The sequence below is a fragment of the Triturus cristatus genome, chromosome 3_1 (assembly GCF_964204655.1).
Source record: "Triturus cristatus chromosome 3_1, aTriCri1.1, whole genome shotgun sequence".
Classification (NCBI taxonomy): domain Eukaryota; kingdom Metazoa; phylum Chordata; class Amphibia; order Caudata; family Salamandridae; genus Triturus; species Triturus cristatus.
Window position 1 is genome coordinate 827957550 of NC_140583.1, and position 20353 is coordinate 827977902.

Sequence of the window (20353 nt, forward strand, 5' to 3'; positions counted from 1 at the left end):
TCAGCCTTCAGTGTTTGTGGTTGTGAATGCAGTCCACATTGTTTACATTGAATGTTATCTGTCATTCATGTTCTTAAGTTTTCTTAAGCTTTCTTTCAACTAAAAAAAGATCAATATAAGCTCTTGCTCCATTGAACCTACTTGTCTTGTAACCAAGGACTTATTGAAAACTCCAAAACTCTCTAACGCAAGGGAAGTAGTGTTCAAGTGGAACAGTTTGCCTATTTAACATTAAACCTTTATAATCATACTAAGCAGAAGAGCTTGCAACACCAAGAACAACATTCCTCCCTAGCATGTCATCTAATGCTTACCAGTGCCTTCAGTGGTTTTCATATTAATATGAGTGAATCTTTTTCAAGTTCCTCCGGTGTCAAGGAAGACTCAGAAGGAAGTAGCTGTTGTAACTAGAAAGGAGCAAATATATGAAGAAGAGTACCCTGAGACAGAGCCAGTATATGAAGAAGAAGTCACCTACGCTGAAAGAGAAGTTGGCCACAGAGAAGAAGTAGAATATGGTGAACAAGAGACATCTTATGAAGAACACGTTTATGGACAGAGAGAACAATTCTATGAAGAGCATGTATATGAGAAAAGGGAAGAATACTATGAAGAAGAAGTATATGGAGCCAGAGAAGCATTTTATGAAGAGAAAGGTAGATTTTGGTACTTTACTCGGCATATGGTTGGTAATCTCTTAAATGTTTATCTAAACATTGGCAGAGAATATGCTAGCATTTCTTTACTATGCATGAAACATACAACTTTTCTGTACAGTGCACCATTCACTCTTTATTATCTAAAACAACAGATATGACAGTACAGAAAGAAAAATACATTAAGCAGCTGAATTTGTGTCACTGTGTCCCACATTAAGTCTTCCTGTACAATTCTTCCTTTAGTTTTACTTTTCATACTTTAAAAAATATTTAAATTATGATTATTAGTTCTGTGTTTTTGTCTCAAATACAATTTTAGAATAATTATTTCCAGACAATTTGCAGTTCCACAAATGGCTTGTACATTTTCTGTGCTTCCACATTTTAACCAGAAATGTTTCCTAGTAGGTTTGTAACCAGAATTTTGTGAGGAAGCCACTTTTCTGTCTCTCTACATTGTTTCCCAATTTTCTGTTCCCTTTCATATCTTGGTTTAGGCATAATAATAAACATGAATCTGATTTAAAAAAGCCAATAATTTGAGATTGAGTTTGTAACACTTCTTACATTACAAGTGTTCAGAAGCATTCCGAGGTAAAGATTTGTTTTGGGGAACAGTTTTGAAAACATAGTTTTCTGTAAGTGGGAAGGCCAAAGCATCCAGGTCCACAACAAAAGAGAATTTTAATATGTCTAAAGTCACATATTTGTTGAAAAACCAGATAAAATGAACATGGACCCAAACATATATAACTGCTCAAAACATCATATTTTAAGTTGATTTTACCATCCTACAACCAATCACAGTGAACTGTGGTTATCAGTAGGTGTGGGTGGAATTTGCATAGTCACGCTATGTAAAGCTCTGCGAAACGGTAAAAAACATCCCCGCGAACACGCGGAATTGCTTGTTCGCGATGCTTTTTTCCTGTTTGCAATCACTGTTTGCGTGCTCGGGGAGAAATATCTTGCGAACACAAATTTTGAGAACGCAAAAAAGCAAAAAATTACGCGGAACGCAGAATTTTGGGCAATTCCGCGTTCTCCGCGGAACGCAAAATTACCCAAATTCTGCAAATTCCACAAGCGAACGGAATTTACCGCCCAGGCCTAGTTATCAGCATTCTCTGAAGTGGTGTGCCATGATATTTCAGTTGATCTCTCACTTTTCAGAGCCCCTTGATCTTGCTTTAGATAATATTAGAGAACGTAGAAAGTTTTGTGATAGTTTTTCAAATATAGGGAGAATATTCTAGTGAAATACAAAATGAACACTACCACTGTTTTGGCAGTTGAGTCCTCAGCATAATAATTCTCACATTCTAATTTAAGCTTATGAAGTCTCTGAGGAAGATGTGACCGAAGGGAGAGTACCAGCCATAGAACCCACAAGAAGAGAGATATCAGAAAAAGAAGGTGCGGCAAGTATGCAAGTTGGTGCAATTTGTGCTACTACAGTCAGCTTTGTGTATGCTTCGCATGTGGGTGTATTCACTTTTGTCCTTTGTCAACTGAAAGCTGTGTGCTGAATGCACAACTCTTTCTACTGTGTGACATGCTTTTACAGCATTATTGAGGCACTAGATGTCAACAATGTTGTTTATTGGGCCTCCTCTAGGTAACGGGCCAATGGCAAAGACAACAGAGCATAGAGAGAGTACAGTTGAATTGCTAGCACTATTGACTGACTCCAAGGACAGTAATGCCACTAACACCTGAATGTGCCAAGGCTGCCAAGCCCTCACACTGTTCCCTTCACTAGTGAGCTATATGTTGCCATATAACTTGGAAACAGTTGTTACAGACTGCTTTCCAAGCAATTTGATTGATGCCACACGTGGTACTCTTGTTTTGTTACTTGTATCGTTACCCAGTATTTGTTCATTTGGGCAAATGTGCACTGCTTCTTTTTAATGATCATCTTCACAATCTTTAGTTGTTTAATGCTAATGTTTTCCACTTAACTATTTATGTCAGTTCTTTGGGGTCTCGTTTGGTCTGTCTAGTGAAGGAGTTGTACTTATCAATGTGCTTGTATGTTCATGAGCAGTATTTATACTTTGGTCAATGTCTTTTATAACACTTTGTTATCAATTGATTTGAAAAGTAAAAGCCCATACTACTACTGTATTTATTAATATCTTTATGTTATATGTAAAAGAGTGCTCATGGGCAGTTTTGTCTATAGGCTTCAATCCAAAGCCTAGTTTCATAAAAGATTCCCACTTCAATGTTCATGTCATAGACAGTGCTCCTCAGTTGTCAGTGTCTAACATAAACTAGAGTAGTTCATGTCGTATTATAGATCCAGCTGTGCTTCATGGAGTATTACTTAATGTTTTATGCACCATACTTTTCAAGTCTAATGTAAAATAAATGTTGTGTAAATGTCTTTTAAGTGCCTGCAGTTGCCAGGAGACCTGTAGATGAACAGTTTGATCGAACCTATGTCAGCCGAGAGGAGGAAGAGTTTATCTTGGCTCAAGGTATCTGTACCTTTTTTACATTCTTCCACTGGGATTGAAATATTTATTTGCCTCTTTTGCTTATTAACAGACACTCAAACCATGTTGTTGTTACTGTTACTTTTGATATGCTAAGATGTTACCTTTAGTGTACTTGTAAGCCAGCGGCAATATCAATGTGAAATGTATTATTTTTAAAGCCCACAAAGCTGAACGAAGGGGTTTGCAAAGAAAACCTGGCCCTACACTTGTGCAAGAGGAAGTAACAGAAAGGAGAGGTACATATGTCTTTTTATGTAAAAAATGCAGTCTTCAAAATGTTGGTCATTGTATGTATGTTCCTTGCCTACATAAAGGCCACATATATGTGCCTTTTTTATGCTACGCAGTAGTTATGTGAACATGTAAGATTCTGTTTGTGAGTCCATTAATGAATGGTCTTTCTATTTTGCTACTCACACGTTTATGGTTATGGAATAGCTTCATATTTAATGTTACATTTGTCGTGTTTGTCCTATGAAGAATTTCATGTCAATGTTTTGATTGTTCCAAACAATGATTGATTTTAGTGTTGGAACTTCTTCAGTTTTCTTTCAAAAGCTTATCACTTTGAATGCACGTCTTGGCCCTTTTTTTTGTATGTGTGTTACATTGACTTGTCTATATTAGCTTTAATGTACTTCAGGCTCAACATTTTTGGACTTGTCCAGTCACTTCCTTTTTATTTGGATACACTTCAAGTGTATTATAGTTATGATATAATTTAAGCATGTTGCTGTTCTTATATATTGAAAAAAATTAACTTCTTAAATGTTTCTGAAAAGGAACTATTTATAGGCATTTCTCTAACAAGGTTTCAGAATACTCATATATAAACATATATATTTCGTACAGTGTTTTACAGCAGCATGTACATTTGCTAACAGACACTGGCAAAAGGCACTGGTCAAATGTCACTTTGGGATAACTGCCTGCACATTTTGGTGGTTTCTGCCTACTCTGCACATTTTCTAGGTGCAGGTTATTTGGTACCTTTTTAATTTAAATTATTACAGTAGTGAGTGTGTTTCATGGCCCTCTTTGTTTATAGTTTTAAGCATTCATAATGCCACGAATGAGCATTCAAAATATTTATACTATTTTTAAAGTACAAGATGTCCGACAGTGGGGTGTGTCAGAAGAAAAGGTGGCCATTTCAGTTGGCAGAAAAGAGGTCACAACTGATAGAGGTAGGAATACAATTACAAAAACACATTTTATTGTACAACAATGTAAAAATGTTCATGTTTTCAGTGTCTTTATGTGTGTATACATATATTTCTGTATGTATATATATATATATGTATCTGTATCTATGTCTCTATATATATATATCAATATATTTCTATATCTATCTACATATATATATATCTATATATGTGTATGTATATATATATACACATATATATATATATATATATATATACAAACACACAAATATCGTAAGGTAGCCTTACAATGTGGCTTTAGCCATAGAGCCATAAAGCAAATTGCATCCACACATTTTAGCACTTCATAAAATACAACATCACTCAAGACGTTGTGACAGGTGCTCTCCATCTCCTGAAGAGTCAACTATCTTACTGATTTCATGTCAACTGCACTCCTCCATACATGTTTGGTGACTCTTGTTATTTTTCTGTCATGAACAAAAAATATTACAATTTCCAAAGTGTGGACCAACACCTCAGTGTGAAGATAAGGGAGTCAGACAGACACATTGAAATGCAGAATCCAACCCAATAATGTTTTGGGAACATTATCAGCCAATGTTTCATAAAGTCATAGCACCAGAATGATCTCTACAGCCTTGAGGTAATTTAAGATCTCTCCGATAGGGTGAAGAAAGCAGATGAACATTTATCCATCTACTGCTGCTTCTTTACACTGTTATGGTCAATGTGCAAATTAAACACATTTTCCTAAATTATAAAATGAAACTATTGCTCCAGCATAAGAGAGCATGGCGAACTATCAAAATAAACATGCAAGTAGTTAATCTAGTTAGCCTGATGATAACTAATTTAACAGATGTGATCAAAACATTGGGAAACATCTGATTTCCTAATAGCCTCAATGGAAGATCTTGAACTAGAGAATTATGCTGATTGAAAGCTGGTTCAACATCCATGCAATTGTGTCTGGTAAGGTAAGCCTTTTGTTTAACTCCCCACAGGCATTCTATTACTGAACCTTAAATACAGGTCCACAATATCTGTTGAAAACACTCTACTGAGTGACTTGCTTCTTTGGTGTTGAAGTGTCATGCTGTCAATGCTTAGTGAGAAAGAAATATTTTTCCTGTCCATTGTTCTTTTCTGACCTATTTGGAAGGCAATAAAGGAATACCCAAAGAGACATTCTTCTGCAGTTCGACTGCATGCAAAAGAGGAAACAGTGGATAAATACAAGCAGAAAAACAGTCAATAGCACTCCCTCTTTCCAACAGAAGAGAACATACGTATGTCTGATAAAGCATCCACAATGGGATGCACATGTCAGCTATTTATGTTTTCTGGTGGACAGCAAGAAATGATGGCTGCCCAATACAAATACATTGGGAGCCCTGATCATTTATTTGACATGATCTGAACCTGACTGGCTTTCCTATAATGGGTTACCTATCTCACAAAGACATTAACCCAGTCACAAATAGTCACTCAAATCATACAAATGTTTCTGTGTGCTCCTTATTCTTTCTGGCATTTACCTGCGTATTTCCAGTCATGTTGTTTAGTGAGTTTAGTGAGTGGGTCTGTCGATGGGTGTGTAAGCATTCATTCTACAAATCTAAAGTTTAAAGCTAGGGTTAACTCTTGACACAGCCACAACCTGCCTTTTTTCACACACACTCCCAATATCATCTACACCAGAAGACCAATCAGTAGCAACTGGGCCAGCCATCAACCCCCAATGTTGGTCTGCCAAAATAGCAATTTTCTCATATCCATAATGGGAAAACCACATGTGATGTAAACTGCTATACACTGATGAAATTCCATTCATACCCACCCTACAAATACCCTGGTGACATTCCAAACATTTTGCCTCACCCATAACATTGTGTAAGGAATATTGGTACTAGCAGAATAAAAGACCTATGCCCTGGGCATTGTCTCTGCTCTGCCCCAAAACAATACTTCATTACCAGAACATGCAGAGACTCCAAAATAGGCAGTGTTTGCTTCTTCACAGAATCAGACAATAGAAGGCACTCTCCTTTTTCCTCTGGACCTCACCATGGCAAACAATCTAGCTTTCTATCATTTAAGTCGCAATACCTCTCTTCTCACTATTATGTCATCACTCTCTAAGACAGGAAGTGCAGAAAGGTAATTTTTGTATGGTGTTTGGGCAAAGTAGATCACATTTATACATTTATGCGTTCATTTTTTCATTCATTATTTGTAAATCCATGCGCACATTTATAAATAGGTGGCATCTCAAAGCCAGCCATTTAACTATAGAAATGTGTTTTAAATGTCATTACTCTGCAGCAGTGGCATGTCTTAAACAAGTCTGTTGCAGACATTCCAATGATTGATTCTCATTAGACTTTCCAGATGTCTTCCTTGTTTTTTTATATTTGAGGCAGACTTTTAGGTGGGCACTAAGTCCTTCAGGCATTTCTTATTAGCTCCAACAACACATTGTGTATCTTATACAACAATGATGACAGCCAATTCGTGCAACAATGTATGTAGCATCATGCACTTCACAAAACCACAGTCTCACTAACTTACCTTAAAACATTTCCTCTTAATCTCCCTAAAGTGTCAGCCAGGGGAGTTGCACCAGAAATGTGGGCCCAAATAGATGTTCCTGCAACAGAAGTTCCATATGCTGAAGGTATGACTGTTAAGAAAAACCTTTAAGCTGTCACAAGAATAAAGTATCCCCAAAACCATTGTATTCTCAAATTAATGTGATGGAAATCTACAAACTATAGCCACTTTTTAAATACATTTGCCACTAATATTGCTTTTGCACTCATGGGTTAACAAAAGTATTAGTAAACTCCATGAAGAATATTCCTGTACAGCTAATGCAAGTTAACTCATAGACAACATTAACAGACCTATTGAGTTCTTAATGTCAAACACAGTTTTTTGTGAAACCTTACTTCATCTACAATACGTATTTTATATCTGTAAATAATGTAATCAATATAAACCATACATGGTCTTCAAAGAAGTGTGTACTGTAACACATTATTCTTTTTATACAATTTCTTGTCTGTATACTGTTTTGGAGTTCATGAACATATAAAGAAGGGTATTTTTTATATCTTTTTAAGTTCCTGGTGGGCCCAGGAGAATTGCTGGGGAAGAGAGAATTTCTGTTGACATCCTTAAAAAAGAGGAGGCTCCTCCAGCAAAAGGTATTCATGTAGTCCATTTATGTTGGAAGGTGCTTTGATTCCTGTTGTTTTTAAATGTCATTGTTTAAAATATGTTTTTGACAAATGTATGGACTTTTATTTCACTCTCACTTGCATGCCTGTTTACGCTTGTGTGCTATACAATATTGGATGTTCTTAAGTGTATTCTCCTGTTGTTCATTGTGCCAAAGTATATGCTGTCTTTAAAGTGCCTTTGGTGCCAAAGGCAGCTGTTCTATAAGAAAACGTGCCTACTGTTGTTTCTAAAAAGGAAGTGGCACCATCAGCTAGCTTGTTCTAATATCTTGATCCCATGATTGTTTTCGATAGTTTTAAATATGGCTTCTTTCTTTTTTTGTTTTATGTATTTGTTTTGAATTTTTTGAGTGCTCATTTTAAATGTGGAATTGCATGCAGCTTTTAATCTTTGGTGAGGTGCGAATACTTATTTTAAAATATTGCTATCTTCATGCCTCGTTCAGTGACATTTAATTCTGGTAATGGTATCTTTAAAGTGACTGCCGTTCCCAAAAAGCCTGCCCCAGAAGACAAGGTGCTGGTTTCCAGAAGGGAGGAAGGCACGCCTGCAAAAGGTACACTTGAAACAGCTCTGACTTACACAGCTTCGGCCTTTGCTTTTCGTGCATATCAACTGTTTAGAATGAAGCATCTCTAGTTGCTCTTTGTATTTTATTGTTCATTTATGTTGTTTCTTTTCACGCCTTGAGCTTGTAATGTTAAAACCGTGCATTTAAATAATTGTCAAGATGTTAATATTTTAGACTGTTGATGTTCTTTTCTGATAATTAACATTAAATCAACTAAGACGTCTAAATGTTAATGCTGTACACCTAAGTAATATCTTTCAAGTGCCAGGAATGGCTAAGAAAGCTATACCTGAAGAAGGAGTAAGTTCCTTTCCTAAATGTATAATGTTTTATTTGTTACTTATATGTGTTGCATGTAGTCTGTGTGGTTTTCAAGTTGTTTATTTTCAGCTTTTTAAATGGTACCATTTAGTATTTTAGTGTTTATGTATGTAATGTTTCAATTATGTTGTCCTTTTTTAATATTAGTTTCTACTTCAATATAAAAATATATATAAAAAGACTCATGTTTCCCAAAAGACATTATATTTATTTTTGCCATGTATTAAAAATCCCTATGATTGTCATGCTTTTGGTTTTCTCCTGAAGGCACCACAGGCGTATTAAAAACAAACAACTTGAGCCTTAGTTCAATACTTGTTCTTAAATCCATAGATATTCTTATAGTAAGAAAGCATAGCAAAAACATCAAAGTATAGTTATTTCTAAGCAATAGAATGATCAAATGCAATCATATGGTGCCTATGAGAAATACAGAGATAAACAGTTCAATGGATTCAGGTGGTACATCAGAATATTCAAATACATTAGTACACTACAACGAAAGTAGAAATAAATTTCGACATTAGACAGAAAATACCTTAAAGCATTTTAGTGTTACATTGGACAGATTCAAGAAAGAACTGTTCTATTTCTCACTTACATAACAGAAAACCCAAAGTCTGGCCATTTCTCTGCCACAAATATAATTGGAGCTACCTGACCTCAAACAGCACATAAGCTGTCACACAAATTTCAGCTACTATAATTGCAGGGGATGGATGCCCAGGCTATTTGCTGGGAGGCCCAATCAGCAAGATCTCTAGTACGGACTCAGGAAATGATTTGAACATATTTAAAATGCTTGAATAAAGGCTACTAACATCAACATCAGCTGCCTGAGGGTACCAAACCCTGAAGCGAGGGCTCACCCACAGACATGAAAGAGGGACTTAAAATGAAGACCAGCAAACAGTGTAGTAGTGTTCCTTTTGTGGCAAAGGACTAATAAATAGGCCCAAATTTACCAAGTTTGAACAAAACTCAACTTCTACTGCACTGGAAGGAGCAATCTGCCCACCATCCCCACAATCTCCTTAAGAACAGTGTGGTACTACGAGCTGATTGGACTCAAAAGAGATAACTAGAGTAGAAGCAAGGAAACCTATGCAATGAGGCTGATTATCCAGCAGAACAGAACAGACTGCTTTAACCCAGTAATTCCAAAACCATAAACTGTACACAAAAAGAATTTTAATTATGGAGAGATGGTAGAAAAATGTGATTAATTGTATTTATTTATTTATTTGTTTATTTGCAGAGTTTTATATAACGCTGACTAGACCCAGAGGTATCAGAGCGCTTTACAAGTTGACAAGTCCATTCATAATCTACTCAACTCGTAATGGCCACCTGACCACTTGGCTCACTAGTTCCACAAGCCAACCTAAAATTTAGACCTACCCCCACTAATACATAGGAATGTATAGTTAGCATATAAATCACATGGATATATGTGTGCCATGCATTCTGCCACTCTCTCACACTTAAATATCTGACTTGCTGACCCAGAATCATAAGTTGGTGTGTATTGCATGCTCCATTCTCTGGCCGAGGCATTTGAGGAAATGCATTAATTGCCCCTACCTATGAACATATTTCCCTGAGGATTCTCCCCAACATATCGCAAGGAGACCAAGGAATTGCCATGAGTCAGGAACAATGACACTTGTAAGAATGACCAAAGCGTGCCATGTTCTCACCTCAGTGGTAGGAAGCTTGGAGCCCGATTTACCATGTAATTTTCTAGTCTGGAGGCTGTCTTAACTTAAGCCAGAATAGATTGTCCTGAATTCATCAGGTTTTTCCTTGTTGTAAGATTGTCTAAAGTGAAAATAAAATCTTTGTAAATCTTGCTGATCTTTTGTGGTTTAAGGCAGTTTTGAAACTAAAGTTTGAACTCTTAAGTCAATCTTTCATGCCGTTATCAGCAAGGCAGCTGTTTATGTTTTCTTTATTTAATTCACTTGGTACCTTCTTTTTTGCATTCTGTTCAAATGTTTGATCCGTGGTGCCCGTGTTTGTTGGAAAAATGCAGTCTCTTCAGCTTTAAGCGAAGTTTGAATACAGCACTCCTGCCAATATCATGTCCCTACTTCTCAATGTACCAGTCTGTTTTACATTTGTTTTGGAGTTTTTTGTGTTTTGTACATGTAGCAGCCTTTGTGCTGTGCTTCTCTATGGGATTCTTACTAGTTGCTAATAGGAATGGTACAGTTGTACTACTCTCATTTAAAAATGCAACACTTTAGTGAACTTTCACTTGGTATCTTTAAAGTGCCTGAGGCGCCCAGGAAGCTTGTCACTGAAGAACAAGTGCCTCGTGTTGTTCCCAAAAGAGAAGAAGCTCTGCCGACAAAAGGTACTTAGAATTCTAGCACCAAAATTGCTTTCAATGCCTAATCTTTCTATATTTTGTTTGTCTGTGATCTCTTTTTCATCATTGTGTGCAATTGCTTATACATATGTTTGTGTACTATTTGTCTGTTTCATCTTTTCATTTGGAGTTTCTGATATAATCAAAGATGGAAACACTGGTTACAGTTGGAGAAGGATTATTTGCCAACTAACACCTCCAAGTCACTTAACAAAAATGCCAGCATTCTGTCCCCAATACTGTAAGGCAGACTCCCGAGCATACCGTTATAGATAAAACACGGGGTCAACTGGGAAGGGTGAGGATAGGGAAATACCAAGACGGATGGGAATGAGAATAAGTATATTGGCATGTAATGTTAAAACAAAAGGTTACATATATGTAAATAACAATTGTGAGAGGTAAAATACAGCACATGTTCCCCTTTATAAAAAGAGGAATAAATTAAGCATGAGATACAATACTTGATGGTAGAGTTCATAACAGATTAACATAAGTATACAATATTTGATTGTGCAGTCATTGACTAAACATACTGTAGTGGCCAGAAATCACATACAGGAGGGTAAGGCACTGCTTAGTTCCCTTATTTTGTGACATAATCCTTGAACCATGCTGGTTTCATCCTGTTCCTATTTGGTTTCATGTTACCATCAACTTCATCATTGTCGCTGATCCTAGCTGGTTTACCTGGCAAGTCAATAAATCAATAAATGTGGCAGGGTACCTTGATAGTCTATCTATGCTCCACATCTTACCATCATCCAGCACTGCTCCGTTTTTCCTCACCTGTGTTATGCTTTTGGGCTCGGAATATCGACTGTCCTTGGGTTGCGGGATTCTGGGAGTTGTACTATTACCTTGTCTCCTATCTTCCAAGTCTTCCTAAGTGCTCTTTGTTTTTTGTTACATTATGCACTGTAGTTTTCTTGCTGTAGTTTAATCCATTCTCCTAATTCGTCCCTTCGGACCCATATAGGATGTCCTACTCACAGAAAAATTAGGCTTGAGTTTGGTTCCAGGTACTCTCCCTTTAAGTGACATGAACAGAGAGATTCCTGTGACAGTATTGGGAGTCAAATAGTAAGACCATAGTATGTCACATAACAATTTGTCCAGGGATGCACCTCGAATTGTGGCTAGTTGTAAATTCTCTTTAATCATCCCATTGGCTTGCTCTACCAAAACATTGTCTCTTGGACAGTCGAGAGCTGTGATTAGATGGGTTATAGACAAGTTACTTAGGAAATCCCTCATCTCCTCAGAGTTACATTTTACCCAATTATCTGATATTAATATGTTGGAAATGCCCTCAGTACAAAATGTGTCCATGAGAAATTCTATCATCACTTTGGTGGTTATGGAGTGTAATACCCTGGTCACTATCCAATGAGAATGATAATCAATCAACACAACCATGTACTTCCCATACCATGCCATGTATTTGAGGGGTCCAATTATGTTTACTGCTAACTTGTCCCATGGCTTACTTGATAGTTCTACAGGGAACATTGGGATTTTCCAAGCAGTTTTAGATTTGTCACTTTAAGCAAATGTTATATAGTTCTTCACCATGTTTTCCACAAGGATGTCCATGCCTGGAAACCAATAATGGACTCTGGCCTTGCTTTTAGTTAGACTCCTTCCTGGGTGTCCGTCATGTGCTAAATCAGGAAATTCTACCCCACAACTTCCTAGGAGGTAATAATTTGTCTCCTCTTTTGATTAGTTTTCCCTTGATATTTAGGGCCATATGCATGAACACATTTCCCCATAGACACAGAATAGGCAAAACCCTTTGATGCATCTGGCTCTTAGTTCTTGCCTGACTCCCCAAAAACTTGCCAAATCTTCTGGTAGATTGTATTGTTTGCTAGGCCATCCTTAAACACTCTTGTCTATACATATTAACTAAACTGTACTGGTTATGTTTACATCTGGACGCACCTGCACTTTAAACTGGCATGTTGGCTTGGCATACTCATTTGCCTAAATTGAACTGGTTTTGTCTACATCTCCATGCACCGGCACTTTAAACTTGGCATACTGATTTTTTAGCAGCTGTACATGGTGCACTAATCAAAAGATAGATGAATTTCATGTGGGTTTTAATGTAATGTCTCCATTCAATTGTGAACTGGTTATGTTTACATCTCTATGCTCCGGCACTTTAAACTATGGCACATTGATCTTGTAGCAAATGCATTAGGTGCATAAATCAAAAGATGGATGATTTTTATGAGGTTTTTAATGCAATGTCTCAATTGTGAGTTTTAATTAACTTAACAATAAACTAATCTAAACCTAATCACTCTTGTCTCTTACCCTGGATAGGATATCATCCTCCTCAGTCCCTGACTCCCATTCTGCTTTACTGATGCCCACTAGGGCTACCTCCAATACTGGTTCCACTTGACCATCTTCGGTGGTTTCATATTTTCCTATGGGCATTTTTAAGAGGCAATCTGCTGCTAGGTTTCTAACCCCAGAAATATATTCTATTCTATAATTATACCCCTCAAGTCCTAACACTCATTTAGAAATCCTTGGTGGGGTCTTTTCTATGCCTTTGGTGAAGAAAATGGGAATCAGGGGTTTATGGTCAGTACGCAAAGTAAACAGTAGGCCCCACAGGAAGTACTTGAAGTGTAGGATGGCCCAACAGCCTCTCTTTTAATTGTGGAATAATTAGTCTCTGCCCTTTTGAGTGCATGTTATGCAAATGCTACAACTTGTTTATTGTTATCCATGACTTGAGTAAGAATGGCCCGTAACCTCTTGGTACTTGCGTCAGTTCTTGGAATGGATGGTTTTGCGCCTCACATCAAAATTTCCAAGGGTAGGAGCAGAAATTATTGCTTATTTCATGTTTTCAAATGTGTCTTACAACTGTTCATACCGTACTAAAGGAACTCCTTTTTTAGCAATTGACTTAGTGGTGCAACACTCTCTGCAAAGTTTTTTATAAACTTAGGCATGTATTCAACAAATCCTAAAAATGACCTGAGTTCATCATTATTGGAAGGTGAGGGTGCTTCTCTAACTGCTTCGATCAGGTCAACCTTAGGCTTTATCCCATCTTTGGAGATAATGTGGCTAAAGTGGTCGACTGAACCAATACCAATTTGACATTTGCCTAGCTTCAGAGTTAGGCCTGCTTCCTTTAGAATTGCCCAGACCGACCTCAAGATACCGTTCTGTTCTGTTTGTGAGTTGCTGTATATCAAGACATCGTCTTGGAAACCAGAACATTTTTAAGACCTTCCAAAATTTTCTACGTTATTCTTTGAAAGACTGCAGCAGCGAAAACTATGCCAAAAGGCTACCTGCAATACCTGTATGCACCGAAAGGGATATAAAGGATGTATAAGATCTTGATTCCGGGTGGAGGTCAACATGATTGTAAACCTGTGAAAGGTCAATCACGTTAAAATAGCTAGTTTTGACCATCATGCACAACATATCATTTATCCTAGGAAGGGGAAAACGATCTACCCAAATGTTTGAGTTAAGGTTGTAAAACATCACCTATTAGTCATGCAAGAAGAAGATGCCCTGATTCCAGCCTCTATTTTGTTTTAAATTCATTCTAGCCATCTAATGTTTCCAACCACACACATCCCTCATTTTCCCCATCTTCCTCCACCTGTGGATATCACAGGCCAAATATGCATCAATCCAGACTTTAATTTGTATGTAAATATAATAGACTGGAACCACAGCGCTTCACCTTCAGTTGGCTAGCTTCGCACTATAGAAATGCATTTCCAGACATACAGCAAGCTGGAATTGTTTGTGTAGTTTTACAAAGTGCAGGAACACCTTAACAAACATTGTTTGAAGATATGCTTTTAAAATTGTACAGAAATTAAACATCAACCCCAGTGACATCTGATATGAGGATGAGGAGTAGACATACACAAATGGAAATTAGGTGTTTTACACTTGCAGGCTCTGGCTTAAAACCCCAAGGCATATTCACCATAGAGAAGCTAAATATCACGTAGGTATATAGGTGCCCATTAATGTTAAATTTACTAAATTGGTTTACATCATTGTCTCAACATATGACTAATGTGTTGTAAAGATGCACCTAAACGAGCAAAGAGATGTGATCTAATAATTAAGTTGCTCACCATTGTTCCTGGAGACCTTGATTCTAAACCCAGGTTCCCCACTTGGCCTACAAGAGGTTGGACACATTTCTTTATTTCCCTGTGCCTAAAATTACAAATATATTCTATGACATATTACATTGACCATCACAACCTCATTTATGCAAACTGAATTGTAGTGCTCTTTGACATACCTAAACAAATCCAGAGTTACGATTTTTACAATATAGCATTCTTGGAATAAATTTCTTTAGTGCCGGAAAGAAGAGCACCAGAAGATAAAAGACCGGTGACTAAGAAGGAAGAGACCCTTCCAGCCAAAGGTACATCCAGTTTCTGTTTACCTCTTTCATGCTTGTCCTTAATACGTTTATGTGTTTTTGTTGTTCTTGACAATTTGCTTGTCATTCATGTTTTCGCTGTGTCATGAGACCCCTTAGTTTATTTGTTGCCCCTTAATAGAGACTCAATCAACCTGTGACCTACTTTCAGGTATTTTTTCACCTTTGGCATTAGATGTCTGTTGTATTCTGTTTTGCCATTCTATTTCTTTGAAATTGTTTTAGTTTTTAAACACTTTTAAGTGTCACACATTATTTATTTTACATCACGTACATGCCTTTCTCAAATATGATCTTTATCAAGACTAATTTCTTTAGTTTTTAAATGTTTTAGACAAAGTGTAGCAATGTCTTAAAATTGCATACTATCTTTAAAGTGTCTGGAGTACCAAAGAGGGCTGTTCCAGAAGAGAAATTACCAGTTGCTGCTCCTCAGAAAGTTGAAGTGCCACCTTCTAAAGGTACTGCTTCTCTTGGAATACAAATAATAGATATCCTGCCAATTCTTGCACTCCTACATGTTTATGTTGTATTTGGGTGTGTGTGTTTGTTATCAATGCTATGCATCTGTAACATGCCTTATTATACTATCTTTTAAAATATTTCAGAAAATGATCAAACTGCTTACACAATTTTTAAAAGGAAAAAATTAAATGCTGCTTTGAAAAGACAGCATGCTTTTCACCACCTAAAAGAGTTGCACTTACCATGCACATTATGAGGGTTTAGTCTGATGTCGCAAAATAACAATCTCTTTTGTTTAAGTGCAAATATGTTAAAAAGTGGTCATATTAGTGTTGTCCTTGTTTTTATAATTGTTATGTGTATTTGTAAAGTCCACTATTCTTTGCAAGGGTATCCTGGTGCTGAGCAGATGTGTCTGCCTAGCCTAGCCCTGCCCATGGGAGGTTGGTTAATAGAAAAGCCAGATCTCCAGCTTCTTGCCTAAGTACCCTGGATATCCTCACACTGAGCAGGTGTCTGTGCCTAGCCCTGTCTATGGTAGGTGGGTTATTTCAAAAGCCAGGTCTTTAGCTTTTTGCAAAGTGATAGAAGAGAGGAGAAAGCTCTGATGTGGAGTGGAAGCTATTCCACGCTTTAAGAATGATTAAGAGAACTCCCATCCTCCTGCTGTAATTATGTGTATGCTTGAGATGTGTGCGAGCCAGACTCGTGTGGAACAAAGGTGTCAGCTGGTTGGTGGAAAGGAGATGCAACTATTCGGTCAGGTGATGCCTAAGTTGTGTAGTGCATTTGATGTGCTTATGAGGAATTTGAAATGCGTGCATTTGTGTATAGGGAGTCAGTGGAGCTCCCGGAGGTGTGATGTGAGTTCTGTGTGGGAGGTTGTTGATGAGTCAGGCTGCTAAGTTCTGGATTGGTTGTAGTCCTCTAGTGTGTTGCTTGGTGATCCCAGTGTGCATGAGGTTTCTATAGTCCAACTTGCTGGAGACTAGGGCCTGGGTGACAGTTTTTCTATTGTTGCTTCATAGCCATTTGAAGATCTTCCTCAATATCTGCATGGTGAAGAAGCAGGATGTACTGATGGTGTTCACTTGTGTGGCCATGTCCAGTTAGCTGTTGATGATAATTCCAAGGTTCCTGGCATGAGTGCGGGGTGTGGGTGTAGGTCCGAGTTCGGCTGGCCACCAGATGGAGTTCCATGGATGGAGTCTTGTCAAAGATCACTACTTTTGGTGCAGGCGGTGAACAGTGAGCTTATTTCTCTTGTCCAAGAGGGAGAGTATGAGTTCTGTGTCATCCGCATAGGAGAGAAGAGGGATCATGTATGAGTTGACGAAGTTATGGCTGAGTGATGAACCTTGAGGCACTCTGCAGATGAGTTTGCTGTCTTCCAAGTGGTTAGATGCCAGACTGACAGCTTGTGTTCTATCAGTTTAGAAGAAGCAGATCCAGTGGAAGCTGGTTCTTCTATGCTAATCTTGTGCAAGCGCCTGATGAGTTTGGGGTGTGAGGCCATATCAAATGCTACAGAGAGGTCCAGGAGAATGAGGAATGCCATGTCTCCTCTGCTAAGTATCATGCTGATGTTGTTTGAGCGCTGTTTCTATACTGTGGTTGACCCTCAATCTGGACTGTTAGCCGTTGAGGAGCTGATAGTTTCTGATGTGGCTGATGAGGCGTTGGGCCATTAGTTTCTCTAAGACCTTTGCTGGATAAGGTGGGAGGGAGAGGGGTCTGTAGTTATGAAGTGCGGCTGAATTAGCAAACAGTTTTCTGAGCAGATTTGTGACAGTGGCATGTTTCCTAATGTCTGGAAATGTGGCTGTGTTAATGGAAGCATTGAGGATGGGTGTTAGTTCTTCACTGATCAGTAGGAGCCCTTTGTTGAAGGTGTGATGGGAGCAAGGGTCATATGGGGCACCCAAGTAGATTGTCTTCATGGTAGGAGCAATTTCGACAGTGGCGATGGTGGGCCTTGAGGTCAAGGTTCATTCTTTGACCATGATGGGAAGTTGAGTTGCGATGGTGACGGGGTCTAGTTGAGTGTCTAAGATACCATATATGGAGCTGATTTTGTTACAGTAGAATTCAGAAAATGTGTTGCAAAGATCTTGTGAGGAGGTGAATTTTCTGGAGGCAGCAGAAGGGCGCAGTGATATCTTTGATGATGATGAAGATTTATTTGCTGCTGTTAGTGCCAGCGTTGATGCAATCTGGAAGAGATGTGCACTTGATGTTCCGTATCTGTTGATGGTGGGTTCATTTGTGCTCCAGGTGCTTGCAGTGGCATTTTGTCAGTTCCTCTCTAGCTGCCATTAAGTAGGTCCTGGGAGGGGGGAGCGGTCTCAGGTGCTATGGCCGGGAAACTACAAACACACATAACATATTTTTGTCTAATTGCAGACAGTTGTCACATATTTTTGTCTTATTGGTGGCTCTAAGAGGCAATAATCTTTTGTTTTTGAAGTTCTCATGAAATCTACCACAGAGAAAATATACTTAAAACTGTAAACATTTATCAGCTAAAGGTGAAACACATAGAAAGAGCTATCAGCTTGCAAGTCATATAACAGCAAATGTGTCTGTTATTATTTAATGTATTGAGATGTGCTTTGTAACTATGCACATTCATGTGTGTATGTATCCATTCATTAAAACCACAAGCGGAAGCATCAATGATATTTGGTGTTAATGACATTTCAAGGTTTAACAGGGCAGGAAGTGAGTGATGGAAAGGGAAGGGATCAGTGCTTAATTTGAGGTGGTTGCCGGTGGGGCACTGTTTTTTGGGAACTGGAATGTATTTTTAGTTTTTAGATTTTGACCCAGAACAAGAGAGAGAAAAGCAGCAAACAGTTACAGGGAAGAAGAGAAAAACAAACAGAAGCAAAGGGAGAAGACAGGAATTAAAAGGAATCCATGAGAGGCAATACAGAAGCAGGTAGATTATATTGCTGGATGAAAGAGGCATGAGAAAATAAGCCTAGATAGCCTTGGTATTCTGCAACCCAGATAGTTGTTATTAGTTGATATCAGTTGTAATATGTGTTAACTATAATGAAACGTAGCTGGGAGCTCAGGTGGAATTTGTAGTATGAAATAGCAACAGGTAGAGACATTCTATAGTGTGCCTCAAAACAGATTTTGTGGCAGGACTATTTTGTACTCTGGACCCTTAAACCATCCCTTTATTTTTGTAATTGGTGCAGTGTATGTGTGGGGGTGTGTGGGGGTGCGTTTGCATGTGTATGTGTGTGTGATACACACACATACACATATGGGCATTTTTAACCCACACTGTGGGGACCAACCAGTCATCACTGTATTGGTAATCTCTGACACAAGCAGACAAACACCATCCATCTCTGTATGAACCATGAGCCAAGGGGACCGGTCCCGTAGTGCTTTTAAGTACTTTCAAGCAAGTGTGTAAAAAAAACCTAAAAGCACAGTTATATTTGCTTCAGTCCAGTTTATAACCTACCCCATTTTCAAGGAGCGCTTGGAGTTAGAATAGTAAATACACACTCCCCAAAAATGAACGGTGCTTTTGAATATAGGTATGGTATGATGTGTGTGCTTGTGTATGTGTGGTTTTGTGGATATGTGATACATGGAGAGAGAGACTTAAAACATGACAGATGGGGTCAGCCTTCTCTAGTTGCAGACAAACAGGACAGTTGTATCTACTCGTGCACTTTTGTGTCTGCCATTTTATGTCTACAACTCTTGTCACACTACATGTTCTTATTGTACCGTGTGCATCTTAACTTTGCATATCCCTTTGTATATGTTTGTCACTTACCATACCATTCTTAACATTAATATCTTTGAAGTTCCGGAGGTGCATAAGAGGTCTGTCCCAGAAGAAAAAGTCCCAGTTGCTCTGCCTAAAAAGGAGGAGGTACCATATGAAAAAGGTACATTGACATTTCTATGTGCTAAAATTTGTGTCTTGCTTATGTAAATCATATATAATTACAATTCACATGATATAAATATTTATATGTTTTGTTGTATAAAGTGAGGTATGTCTAAATTGCTTGTACATGTTACATGTGTACTAATGTATAGTATTGTTTGCTTGTGAAGACTGTAATTTGTTTTAAATGAAACAAATCTTTTAAAGTGATGCCTTTTTTTGCTGTGCTGCTACTCTCTTTAAAATACATGTTTGTCACAAGACCAATCATACTTATATATCTAGAAACAAAATTGCCTGATATGTCACCAAATATTACAACAAACATATTTAATGCATTTAAAGTGCCTGAAATTCCAAGAACATTTGCTCCAGAGGAAAAGGTTCCTGTTGCTGCTCCTAAAAAGGAGGTGACACCACCAGCTAAAGGTATATGAACCCTGTTGTTAATCAAAGCAAAAACTTAGTTGGTCCACACTGTCAATGTATGTCTGAGAAGATATGCTTTTATGCGAGTTATGCTTGTGTTGATTCCTATGGTTTTTTCGTCTTCACTAAAATGATACAATATTTTTAAAGTGCCTGAGGTCTCTAAGAAAACAGTGCCAGAAGAGAGAGTGCCAAGTCTCATTCCTAAAATAGAGGAGGTCCCACCAGCCAAAG

At 37.9% G+C, this 20353-nt stretch overlaps 1 protein-coding gene across 1 annotated transcript in view; it reads left to right on the top strand.

The window, feature by feature from the left end:
* Positions 1-20353, top strand: part of TTN (titin) — a 379656-nt gene that overhangs the window by 168616 nt on the left and 190687 nt on the right. Inside the window, exons 110-123 of the mRNA XM_085645211.1 lie at positions 363-656; positions 1992-2075; positions 3059-3145; positions 3325-3402; positions 4273-4353; positions 6938-7012; positions 7461-7544; positions 8027-8137; positions 10749-10832; positions 15217-15285; positions 15681-15764; positions 19605-19688; positions 20036-20119; positions 20270-20353. Of these exons, the coding sequence (XP_085501337.1) occupies positions 363-656; positions 1992-2075; positions 3059-3145; positions 3325-3402; positions 4273-4353; positions 6938-7012; positions 7461-7544; positions 8027-8137; positions 10749-10832; positions 15217-15285; positions 15681-15764; positions 19605-19688; positions 20036-20119; positions 20270-20353 (1383 nt within the window). The remainder of the gene's footprint in view (positions 1-362; positions 657-1991; positions 2076-3058; positions 3146-3324; positions 3403-4272; positions 4354-6937; positions 7013-7460; positions 7545-8026; positions 8138-10748; positions 10833-15216; positions 15286-15680; positions 15765-19604; positions 19689-20035; positions 20120-20269) is intronic.